At 39.0% G+C, this 12,315-nt stretch overlaps 1 protein-coding gene across 1 annotated transcript; it reads left to right on the top strand.

The window, feature by feature from the left end:
- The first annotated feature begins 1,658 nt into the window (after window positions 1–1,658).
- On the top strand, window positions 1,659–12,025 carry LOC137965898 (uncharacterized). The gene is made up of 4 exons (XM_068812277.1): window positions 1,659–2,217; window positions 3,722–4,207; window positions 11,158–11,673; window positions 11,767–12,025. Exons 1-4 carry the CDS (start codon window positions 1,759–1,761, stop codon window positions 11,848–11,850), a joined length of 1,545 nt encoding a protein of 514 aa, XP_068668378.1. The 5' UTR covers window positions 1,659–1,758; the 3' UTR covers window positions 11,851–12,025.
- Window positions 12,026–12,315: the final 290 nt, after the last annotated feature.

Raw genomic sequence — 12,315 nt, 5'->3', positions numbered from 1 at the left:
CTTTAGGCTTGGTGTGCTTTGTGATGAGGTATTCACCATTGACCAGTTTCAGGTACTTGAAAATTAGAAATATATGTATAATCATTTTTAGCTATTGTTACAAGATAAGAAGAAGAATGATATGTTGTAATTTATCCTTTTATTCAGTCTTTATTCTAGCCTTTAGGTTAAAGGGTAATTATGTAATATTTTTCCTTTTTGAGTTATTATATAAAACTTAAGGGGGAGGATTATGGCTTAACTTCCAAATCCCAATCCTTCAACCCTCTCTTCCTCCATTTGAGCACTTCCTCTTCTCATCTCTCCTTCCAACTTTCTTCCTCACTTGTTCAACTCTCTTTCTATCCTTCTCTTCTCTCCTTCCTCTTCGCCCAAAGGTTCCTTAAGGTCACGATAATAGAATTCTAAGATTTAACATGGTATCGAGGTGGAGGTCTTAGGCATCCAAGGTATTTCGTTTATGCTCAGTTTAAGTAGAAGATGGCACGGGACGAGTTTTGGATAAGATAGTCGAGTTAATCAAAACAGATAAGTGACCCTTCTTGGTTTTTTTCTTATCTTTTATTCCTGAAGTTTAAGACACATAATAGATATGTGTAGCGCCTCAATCCACAAACATTCTTCAAGGTGTTTAGTCAAAATTCGATCTGACATGTTAGCCAATTGTATATGTTTGGTTCATCAAACATCATATGTTTATACTCCACTGAGGAATAGAATAACTGAAAGGAAAATAAACATTTACTTGAAGTTGTCAAAGCCTTACAACAATGTATGAATGTGCCTAATTTGTATTGGCCACATGGTATTGTCATTGCATATTTTCTTATTACTTGATTGCTTTCCTCAATTCTCTACAACAAGTCTCCAAACGCCATGTTGTTCCCTAATGATGATGTTTTTCCTTTCCTTTGAAAATATTTGGATGTGTTTGTTTTGCTCATGACACATCTTCTCATACAAACAAGTTGGACCATTGGACTATTAAGTGTATTTTTTTGGGATACTCTTGTACCCAATCATTTCTTAGAAAGGTTGTCTATGTGTCAACAGAGTGACTTTTCTTTGACGGACAATCTTTTTATTTGTTGGGTCATGCACCACCTAGATTCTTACATTTTGCAAATTTTCCCGAGCCTATATAACCATTGGAATATGCTCCAACACAACAATCATACTCTCCATCCTCTTGCTACATTGGTTAACACCTTATTGCGGAATCTACACATCCTCTTGAGATCAATTCTCCTCTTTCACCTATTGTGTTTGGTATGACACTTACCTATTGCGATTAGGACTCGGCCTTGTTCATCTCACCCTATGTCTAACTTTTTATCTACCCATTGGTTGTATTCTACTTATTACACATGCTACACCTCTTCCTTAGTCTTATCAGGAGGCCCTCCAATAACCGGAGACCAACAATAGCTGAAGAGACAAACCAACAATAGATGAAGAGACAAAAACTAATTCCTTTAGATTTTTACCTCTTTAGTGAGTCAAAAATTACTATTCATTATCAAAACTTATATTTAAAATATATTTGAATTTAAATATGATTAATAGATAAAATATAATATAATAAATAAATATAGATTTGTAGTTAATTTTTCTCAAAGTAAGGCTAAAATGCTGTGCAAACTGGTGTGCGCTTGTTATTTTTCTTCAGGTAACATGGCGAGCGGTCAAGTGCACAGTTTTTCCTTCTCTTGTGAGGGAGCTTAGTTTTTACGAAGGACACGCCTCTTACGCTTTGCTATGGCTTCACCGAAACCAGAAGAGGAACTTGCAATGGACTCGGAAGAAGAAGAAGATGAAGTGCTCGAAGAAGACGAGGAAGAAATTGAAGAAGAGGAAGACGGATATGTCGGTGAGAAAACGGAACGATCGAACCTTAATAACCTCATCCGCCGCCTCTCCTCTGAGCCTGTGGTTCTGCGGGTACATGACATCATAATCAAGGGCAACAACAAAACAGTGGACTCCGTTATTGAGTCGGAAATCCATGACCTCTATACCGCTACCTCAATGCAGGAGCTCCTACAGGTTGCCACCATCGCCGCGGCTCGTCTTCACCGCCTTGACATCTTTGAAGCCGTCAACATAACACTTGATGCCGGACCACCCGAGCTCCCGGATACTGCTAATGTAGTCGTTGAAGTCGTCGAGGCGAAAAACCCAATTACAGGGGATGTTGGGATCTTCACAAAGCCTGAGGTAAATGGGATTTAGAATGGGTTTTATGTGGTCTGTAGACTTGGGTCCTGTGGCCTTGGTAATTTGGGTGCTTGGTTGTTTTGTAGAGAAAATGATCGCCTTTTGAACGAATTTTTCCATTTTACGTTTTAGGATCAAATATGTGGTTCTCTTTGTCGTTTGACGAGTTTGCTGGTTTATTCTTGAACTTGTAATGGAAAATATTTTCTGGTTCCATGACATGCTTTGAGTTGTCTATTCATGCAACCGTAGATGAAGCATTGTGACCATATACTAAGGGAATGGTGCTGTCCTTCTCTTTGTTAAGTTGCGTGACCTTCGCTTTGTAAATTAGTTCATGTAGATTAGCGATTAATTTTGAGATGCTGCAGTGACCTCACCTTGCAAATTAGTTCTTGTAGATTAACGATCAATTTTATGGAGCAAACATGTTTTATTTATAGCTTGACTTGCTGTATTAGACCTCCAAAGCTGACCTGAACATTAATATGCTTCTTGTATCTTGTTGCATTCTGAGACTCATTTTGCTGTATGCATTTGAAATGAGAAACAAACCCTCTGAATTTTCCACACTTTGGCAGTGTAAAGATGTCTAATGGCTGTTATGATGTATGAGGTTCCTAATCTTTCCAAGCTTGCGCGGACTTCTATCCTAGCATTTTCGTCTTTGCTAAATGACCAAGATCAGGTTGTACTTTGAAGTGATTTGGTTGTGACATGAGAATTATTTTCCTTGTTTCAAATGCCATCAGTGGTTTTATAGGTTAGAATTTTGAATTTCATCTCAATTCTAATAAGCTAAAACAAATTCATCTTCTTAAACGAATAATTTGGTTGAAGCAAATTCTTCAAATCTTAGACGTACTGCTTTTGGATTTTGCCTGTTTTTCTTTAGAAACTACTTTAGTTTAATAGCAGCTACTTTGAGTCAGTTTTTATAAGAAAAGAGGGTGATTGAAACCTGTCCTTTTCTGGTTGATGTGGAGAATGGGTTCCTAATATCTACCAGTCTTAACCAATGCTGTCAGAACCGAACCGGACCGGCTGATGCAACCCGATTGAACTGGAATCGTACCTTTCTCCAGTTCTCACATAAGGAAAATGGTTTTTGGCTTAAAACATGAATACCTGGCTGGTTAGTCTGGTGTAAACTTGAACCAGGCCTGTTAGTTTGATCCCGTTCAATAATTTTCGTACTAAGTAATGGTAATGTTTTTTTACTCGATAGAGGATTGAAAGCTTGACCAAGTACTGACATAGAAATGATAGTATCAACCAACCAAAGACTGATTTATGTCTAACTTCAACAAAATAATTTTATATACAGAAAATAAGAAGGTGCCCAATTGGACCTGGTCCAACCAATGGTTTGATCCCAGTCTAACCCGATTGGACCAAAACTAGTCATCCTACCAGTTTGATGGCCGGTTTGGTTTTAATAACATTGGTCTTAACAGTTTGGAATTTATGCTTATATTGACCCACCAAAATTTATCTATTGTAGGCAAAATCTTGGTCAGTGGAGGGATCATTGAAGTTCAAGAACTTGTTTGGACATGGTGATATCTGGAAATTTTCTGGTTCCTATGGGTGGGATCAAACAGGCGAAATAAGCACTGGAATGTCTTTACCTAGAGTGAAAGGATTATGGACTCCTGTGAAGGCTCGAATCTTCCTACTTTCTCAAGATTGGTTAAAATTTTCGTCATACAAGGAAAACTTGTTGGGCCTTTCAGTTGGCTTGTTTTCATCTCAACATCATGACTTGGATTACAATCTTACTTGGCGCGCTTTAACTGATCCTTCACACATGGCTTCCAAATCAATAAGGAGGCATCTGGGACATAGTCTTCTTTCTTCACTTAAATACACATACAAGATTGATCAGAGAGATTCACAGTTGAGACCAACTCGTGGTTATGCCTTTGTTTCCAAATCACAAATTGGAGGCCTGGGCCCTGATAGCAACAGTTTGAAATTTTTACGCCAGGTATATATTTCTCTTATGATCTTTTTTGAACTGTTGGGATGATATTCTTTAATTTTTTATGATCATTCACTACATATGTTGAACCTATAGTTTTCATTTAAGTGTCATTTCTCATTATTGAGAGCTGAGGCTGAATCATCTTAATTGGATTTCAATCTGTATCTTCTGCTTCAAGTCAAATATGTCTGTAAAAGGGGAAAAATTAATCAGTTCAATAGTACTGTGAACTCACATTATAGCTCGTGAGAAACTACATTATGGCACAACTGGAGATAATCAGTTGGTTAAAGGTTTAAGTGGTTGTTTGTTTTTTTAAAGAGAATTACCTGCAAGTTACATTTAATTACAGATTATCTGCATTTTTAGGAGGAACACTTGGTCTGACTATCTTTTGCAGACTGATTTATTCCTAAACATCATCACTGGAGTCTTGTCCCATTTGAAAGAATTCTATACATTCTATTTTTCAAAAAAATAAAAGAATTCTATACATTCTATATGAATATTTTATCTCTTTCATTTGATTCATCTTGCTTAATTTAATTAATGAACTTGTTCATTGAAGTGTACAAAACTTTTCAGAACAAAGACTTCTTAAACTCCCTATTAGATGGACAATTCAATGACATTTGATTGGTACTCATAGGGAATACTTAAGATTCAATAATAGACATGGATTTCTCATGGTTAGTTGATTAGTAGGATGAGACTCTCACTTGTAACCAGGTTCTTTCTCCATAAATAATGAACATACACCCTAATTAGGGCTAGAGAATTCCAAGCAAACCCTAAAGTTCAAGGAAAAACATCTCCCCTGAAGAAGTTAACCTAGGAGGAAGATCCCCTTTGAAGTGGAATAGTTATCCTTTGCATTTTCCATTTTATCACTTTTCACCAAAATTTCCCAATTCCATCGATTTCCCTCAAAGTAGAACAAAACTCTGTGAGGAGAAAGGGAGAGGAATTGTACCTTGTCAATTGGCTTGATGGCAATGTTGTAGAGAAGTTCAACCCATCGGAATTAACTAGAAAATTGTGTATGAACTACCTGATAAGACTCTTCATTTTGCTGCAAGATGTGTTCTAACTGTTAGAGAATAGTTGTATTTTGTTTGACTTATGGAGATATGCTGAAAGTGAAGGGTGGTTAGCTGGTTTGACCATATATTTGTTAGTAAGAGCTGCTTGAAAGTTGGTCCAAGTAATAGATGGTGGAAGGTGAATCAAAAGATTGTGTGCAAACCACTGGAAAAATGATTTCCGTCTTGTCAAAAAACATACTCAAATTGTCAGACAACTAGTTGAATCGTCTTCTCAGATAGAGATCGATTTGAACAAGGGTGCTTATAGGTTTGATCGAAGATTTGCTGGCAAAAGGCTTCTCGAGTAGACGGGAAATCAAGCAATGGAAGTAGGCCCACAAAAACCTACGATGGAAGTTAGTTTAGAAGATTTCCAACAATCCATCGGAAAATAAGCTCTTATTTTTTGTCATAAAATGCTCAAATAGCTGAAAACACTAGTCTTTAAGTGGATAAATGTTGAGTCAGAAAAAGTCCACATTGATAAGGCTAGTTATTTTGGGATGAAACCAGCCTCAATCCAACAATGGTATTAGAGTAGGATGTCTGTATTGGTCGAAGCCTAGTTTGTGCTCCATTGCAAGATTGTCTACTCCATTGGGAGTTTATGAGTTTGTGTACTCCGTTGGTAGTTTCTGCCCATGTCTCAACCTGTTATGTGTAAACCTGGATGTGAGGGAGAATGTTGAGTGGGAAAAGTCCTACATTGAGAAATGTGAAGAAGTCTATTGGATTGAGCTAGGTTTACATCTAAAAAATGGTTAGCCTTATCAATGTGCGAAAAACTCAAACTCCCAATGGAACACAGACTGGGCCTCGGCCCACACACACATCCTGCTTTCATACCACTATTGGATTGGGCCTGGTTCATCCTAAAATGACTAGCCACATAGGAAGTTTATTGCTCAACCTTATATCCCTATAACAGTTCTTAACACTTCTCAATTTGGGACTTTTCCCACTCAACAATAAAGATTAGGCCAACTTTTGAAGCAGGCTACTTACCTTATTGGTGACATGTTGGAGTAGCTGGAAAGAGAGGAATAAAAGAACTTTTGGTGGCATGTCAGACAGCATTGTGAGGTTACAGAAAAAGGCATTCATGATGTTTATTTTCCTGGATCAGTAAGCTCCCAGAGATTGAGCATCATATCTCATCTATCTGCGAGTAGTCTTTGCCTTCTAGCAGTTAGCTTAAGTGTAATCTGAATGGCAGTTGTAGAGGTCTCTGGTCAGCTGGGAGTGGTGGTGTCATCCATGACTCTTAAGGGCAATATCCTTTTGATCTGCGCTACTCTCTTTGGCCACTGTAACTCCACAGAAAAGATGTGAGAGCCCTTCTTCAGGGATTGAAGGGTATGTTGCTCACTCTTTGGACCCTCTTGTTGTGGAAGGTGACTCTTCTATTGTCATCAGTTGGGAATCCTACAGATCTCGCTTACCTGATTGCCTTCTCCACATTCTTAACAAGATCAAGGACATTGCTTCTCAGCTTACAGTCATGTGGAATCACACTCTTGGATCACCTAATAACGTTGCCAATTCACTAACTAGGGCTGGTTCCTCCTGGCAACATCTCATTGTAAGGGGTGTTTTGGGTCTAGATTGGTGCATACTCCTTTTATTGTTTTTTTTATCCTTGGCGCATTTTCAATCTATTATTTTGGTTAAGAAAAGGTTCAATCTGTAAGTGAGATGTGATATGCTGTTCTAGAAGGCTGAGGAAGGTGACCAAGTAGACTTTTTCAAAGTTTTCTGAGAGAATTGGGGTGGGTCAGCCTATAGGTGAAGAGGGTTCTGAGAGAAGCATCTCCGGTGCACTTGCAGAGGAGAGGGCCAAAAACTTGATGTGAAATTTAATTACATCGGCTTTTATACCTCGCAAGCGTACGAATCGTTCATGTAATCTAGCGGGAAGCGAGGGTCATATCCACAGGGAGGACTGAATTTTGTGTATTCTTCAGTCAACTAGCCTAACCAAATATGATGAATTAATCTGAACTAAACACTAATTATATCCTAAATTATCAAGCAATAATCTAATTAACTACTTGCACAACAGGAAACATCAACTCTGGATTTTACCGTGATTCGTGCCTCTCTCGAGCGCCATGTAACCACGAATCCAGATTCTCAATCCTTGTGTCTAGCCCCTCTCGGGCACCTAGAGTTAATGACAGAGATTGGGTTACAATAGAATGCAGAGAATCAATTTCCTATTGTGATGATGCTAAAATTATCAACTCTGGATTTTACCGTGGTTCGTGCCTCTCTCGAGCGCCACGTAATCACGAATCCGATTTCTCAATCCTTGCATCTAGCCCCTCTCGGGCGCATAGAGTGAAAGACAGAAATCGGATTAAAATACCAAAATCCAACCTAAATTACAATCCTACCCTAAATAGCTAATTTAATCAAATATCCCGAAAAAAAATATTCCATAAACATTAATTCTCAAATCAAATTTAATAAACATTCAAAACCTAAGTTCAAACTATAGGCAAATTAAATTACAAAATGACGGATTACTCCCCTTCTCCTTCCTCTCGCTCGGGCAGCACAGGCTCGTTCTCACGGGTGCTGCAATTTCCAGAAATTGATGGCTTTGGGTTGTAAGAGCGAGTGGCCGGAGGTAGAGACGACGCCGGCGAAGAAGGATAGAAACCCACGGATGGAGGTGACGTGGCGGACGACGGAATGGAGCCGAAGTCCTCTGACCGGCTCTCTCGAGTCTCGGTCGGAGTCGGAATAGCTCCGGAAATGGTCGGAAATGGGTAATCGACGCCGGAGGATGGTCGGAATGCGGAATCGGTGCCAGAGGAGCCCTCTCGGGTCACCTCTCGGCCTGGTGAGCAGAAAATGGCAGCGTCGAACTCGCCACGACGGAGACTCTCGAGCTCTCCTCGGGTCGGTTCTCGATTGCAGGATGGGGGTGGACGACGGTGACGAACGGCGTTCGGAGGGAGCCCTCTCGGGTTTTCCCTCCGAACGGTCGGCGGCCTCCCCTGTTTCTCCCCCTCGAGCCCCCTCCCGTTTTTCCCCCTCGAGCTCCCTTTTCTTTCAAAACGTCGTTACCCTAAAAATCTCTCCCTTTCACTAATGGCATTTTGGTAAATATCTCCTTCTCCACCAAAATTCTCCTGAAATTCCATAATTCAATCCGTAAAAATCATTTCAGGAAGAAATAAACCCTAAAAGCAATGAAATATAATTCAGGAGAGAAAAATATGCAATATAGACAATGATTAATGCTAAATTCAATAAATGCACGTTTCATTTGAAGACCGATAAATAACCACCTATAACACAATTATAAGGGCTATTCTATTATAATTAACCTAGTTCTCATGTCAGAATCTGACATCTATCAGTTAGCCTATTGGTGAAGAGGGTTTTGAGAGAAGCATCTCCGGTGCACTTGCAGAGGAGAGGGACAAATAGGTGAGCAAGGAGACCATTCTTGAGCCCCTAGAAACTATCACATGCCTAGACATCCTAAAAGCATTGGTGACTGCAGCAATATGGGAAGGTTATGATGATTGTGATGTGCTTGAGCAACCTTTGAAGCAAGAGGTTCTTTCCACCTACTGAAGTGACCTTGAAATTTATGAGGTGGACTAGTCAAGGAGAAGCATGCTGTAAGAGTTCCCATAGCATATTTTATGAGAACACTTCTGTTCTGTCAAGGATAGTTAAAGAGTGAGTAGCATGCAATTTCACCTAGGTAGGATGGTAGCTAGATTCAAGGCCATGTACAAGGCTCTTGTTTGGGATCAAACCACCTGTCTTAGTGGCAGATGTTTTTGTCAGAATCTCATTACTTATGGTGGCAAAGAAATTGGGCATAAGGAAATTTGAGTGGGGAGGGAAGATGGTCCTCAAACATTTGAAGTAGATTTTATAGGTGGCCAATAGGTGGGTCTTAGAGTAGTGGCGAAAACAAGCTTTTTTACCTTGAGGATGAGGTTCATTGAAGGGAGAGGAGTGTGGAATTGTAGGTTCTCCTAGGGGAGTTAGTTGGGGGGCAGCAATAGACATGTAGTAGTGAGCATGGTTTGTAGTTTAGTAGGTCGTGTGAATTTAGAGCTGTCATTTGGGAGATTTTAAAAGGAAAAAGGTGAATTTGAGTTGTGGGGCCATTTAATTTGAGCCCACTTGTATCCAGGTCAGTTTCTCTGCGAAGAATAAAATGTACTTCCTCAAACAAAACCAAAGTTCAAGGAGGAAGGCTTCCCTGAAAGAAGGTAGATTTAGAAGGGCGGTCCCTTTTGAACTGGATCAGTTATCCCCCATAATTCTCCACTGTTTTTTCACTAGTTTTGCTCAATTCCATTCACTCTCATAAAAAGTATACAAAAATTTATAAAAATGTGGCTTGGTGCTGTAAAGACATTTTTCTAATTTCAAACTGATTTTTTCTCTCTCTCTCTCTCTCTCTTGCATCCATGTTATCCTTTTTGTTCTGGGAAAGTTTTCCTCATCATGATCAAGAAAACCTTGTCCTACATTTGTTAGGATTGGCTACATAAGAAACCTTTCCGTCCACTGTTCTTTATTTTTTTTGCCAGTTCAACGCTTAAGTTGGGGTTTTCAAGTTTGTTCCTTTAAATTTGGAAGTAGACCAGTTTAAGCATGGGGAGTGTACTGAAATCTAGGAAGAAATCTTTCTCATGGGCAGCCACCATGAGAAGCTTGCAGAAAATCTGTGATAAATGTTCTTTCTTCTTTTTGTTTTTTTCTTGTGAAATGGGTTTGAATTGAAGGGAAAGGATTTCATTGTGGCCCTGATGGAGAGAAGATCTTTTCTGTATATTGATAATGGAAACACATATACAAGAGTTGCCGCTCAAAACTACCGGAGGAGAAATAGCCTAAAAGAGTTGGGGTAATAGAATGAGGTTGCTGGCTTGATTTACCTTCTGATCTTCAGGCTAATCTGGGTTAGTCTGTGCATTTTGAAATTAGTTGCATTTTGAAATTAGTTGAAGCTTAACATGCTGAAAAAGTGATGTTCTCTGTAGGTCTTGTTGGTTTTATAGCTATTTGATTAATGAACTTCTCAGTGATAATTTGTGGAGAAAGTGTAAGAGAGATTAGACAAGAAATGAAAAATATTGAAATGCACATAATCCACGGAATAAATAAATGTATAAGATGTGCACTGGCCAGCACATTGTTGCTTCTAATTCTGGAAGATGTAAATGCATCTAGAAATGAAGCAATATAATGAAAAAAGTGAGCAGTATAATTTTTCTTTTAAAAAGAGGGAAGTATGTTAGCAGTTCTTTTTGGTTGATCTGGTTATTCCCTGGAAAGACTGCTTCTTCTATTTTCTGCTAACATTGGATGTTTGATCCTGTTGGGTGCAAAATTTTCAGGTTCAACTTTCTGAACTGCTCAGGGAGCTTGAAAAGTCGGATATATTTAGAGAGTTCTTAATTTTTTTTTCTAGGGTGAGATTAACCATCTGTGGCTGAGTTTGCCATTGATCTTTTAGTAGGAGTGTAAAGACCTGGTTTGGAACTGAAGCAATCGTGGTTAATCACAGATAAAAAGGCCACTACCACAAAAATTAATTTCAGGTGGAGCCGAATTACTGAAGTGGTCAGGGTCCTTCTAAAAGGACCTTCAAGTGCAACATCGTTGGAGAGACGCTTTGGTTTGTGATCCAGTAGGAATTTTATTTGGTGTTGGAGTCATTTAAAATCCTTCTGAAACCCTTTTAACTTGTTCACAATGACATGGTCATAGTTTCAAATCATAATAGCAAAACAGAGCTACCTGCAGAGAAAACTTTAATGTGTTGAATCACTTCCTTTTTTTAATAATTTTTGCTCACAGTTCCAGTTACTACTGCTTTTGAAACAGGAATTTGATCTCCGTTATGCCATTCCATTGGGTTTCTATCGATCTGCCCTCAATTTTGGGGTAACTGGAGGAGTTGTATTACCTTGGGGAAAAGACTTCATGAACACGTCCACTCCCGTACCTGAACGGTTCTTCATAGGAAGCCATTTATCTCCTGTTTGCAGCTTAGGTGGACCATCAACACTGTTTGGCTTCAAATGTAGAGGATTGGGACCCTCTGAGTCCAGAAGAGTTTTTATTGACAAGTCCAGTAAAGATGATTCAGCAGCTGATCCTGGTCGGGATGTCCTTGGAGGGGATCTTGCTGTCACAGCCTTCACTGACCTTTCCTTTGATTTACCATTAAAACTATTCCGGGATGCAGGGATCCATGGACACATGTTTGTTTGTGCAGGAAATCTTGCTAAATTGACAGGAGGAGAGTTCCAGAATTTTTCACTGAAAAAGTTTGGCGAGTCATTCCGAAGCTCAGCTGGGTGTGGCGTAGTTATTCCAACCAAGCTATTTCGTATAGAGGTTAGTTGTTTCTCCATTAATATTTTTTGTTGTAGGGATTTTTGCTTGAACTATTCTGAAGCTCTGATGCTATTCTGTTTTCCATTTTGGCAGATAAACTATTGTTACATATTGAAGCAGTTAGAGCACGATCAAGGAAAGACAGGTGTTCAGTTCAACTTCTCATCACCATTTTAAAAGAACTCAAGGAGATGTAATATCTTCTGTAACTGAAGCCTGTTCGACATGTGGGTCACCTGTTTTCTTGGGTGATCTTTATGGGGACGAATAAGAAAGCAAAAAACATTATTTTGTTGAGAACCAAGTCTTGATTCTTTATAAAAAAAAACAAAAAAACCAAGTCTTGATTAAAGGAGTCTCGTTTGAGGTGGGATTTATTGAGCTGCAGAAGAAGGGTCGGAATTAATGGAATGACACTCAATCCCTTCATTGGGATAAGGTATCTGATTGAAATTACCTCCTAGAAGAGAAATTGGCCTTTTTTAAGTGGGAGAAGGAAGAGCAATCACTTTTAGTCGGGACATATTGGAATTTTTTGACTGATGATCATTTTTTTTAATCTTTTTTGTGAGTGCTAAATTGATAATTCTAAAATTTCGATGATCAAGTGACCTGTAAATCCACTTAAACTCTGGAATTATA

Source organism: Aristolochia californica, unplaced genomic scaffold (assembly GCF_029961685.1).
Source record: "Aristolochia californica isolate CCGP_79_NKW_82.1479 unplaced genomic scaffold, dmAriCali1.0.hap1 SCAF_5, whole genome shotgun sequence".
In the NCBI taxonomy this organism is placed as follows: Eukaryota; Viridiplantae; Streptophyta; class Magnoliopsida; order Piperales; family Aristolochiaceae; genus Aristolochia; species Aristolochia californica.
This window is presented reverse-complemented; position numbering and strand designations above follow the sequence as displayed.

Bases quoted from the DNA above. Each gene is read 5' to 3' on its own strand.
- LOC137965898 (XM_068812277.1), top strand. From the start codon at position 1,759: ATGGCTTCACCGAAACCAGAAGAGGAACTTGCAATGGACTCGGAAGAA. The intron at 4,208-11,157 runs GTATATATTTCT...CTTTTGAAACAG, and splicing joins GTTTGAAATTTTTACGCCAG to GAATTTGATCTCCGTTATGC. The intron at 11,674-11,766 runs GTTAGTTGTTTC...CCATTTTGGCAG, and splicing joins CCAAGCTATTTCGTATAGAG to ATAAACTATTGTTACATATT.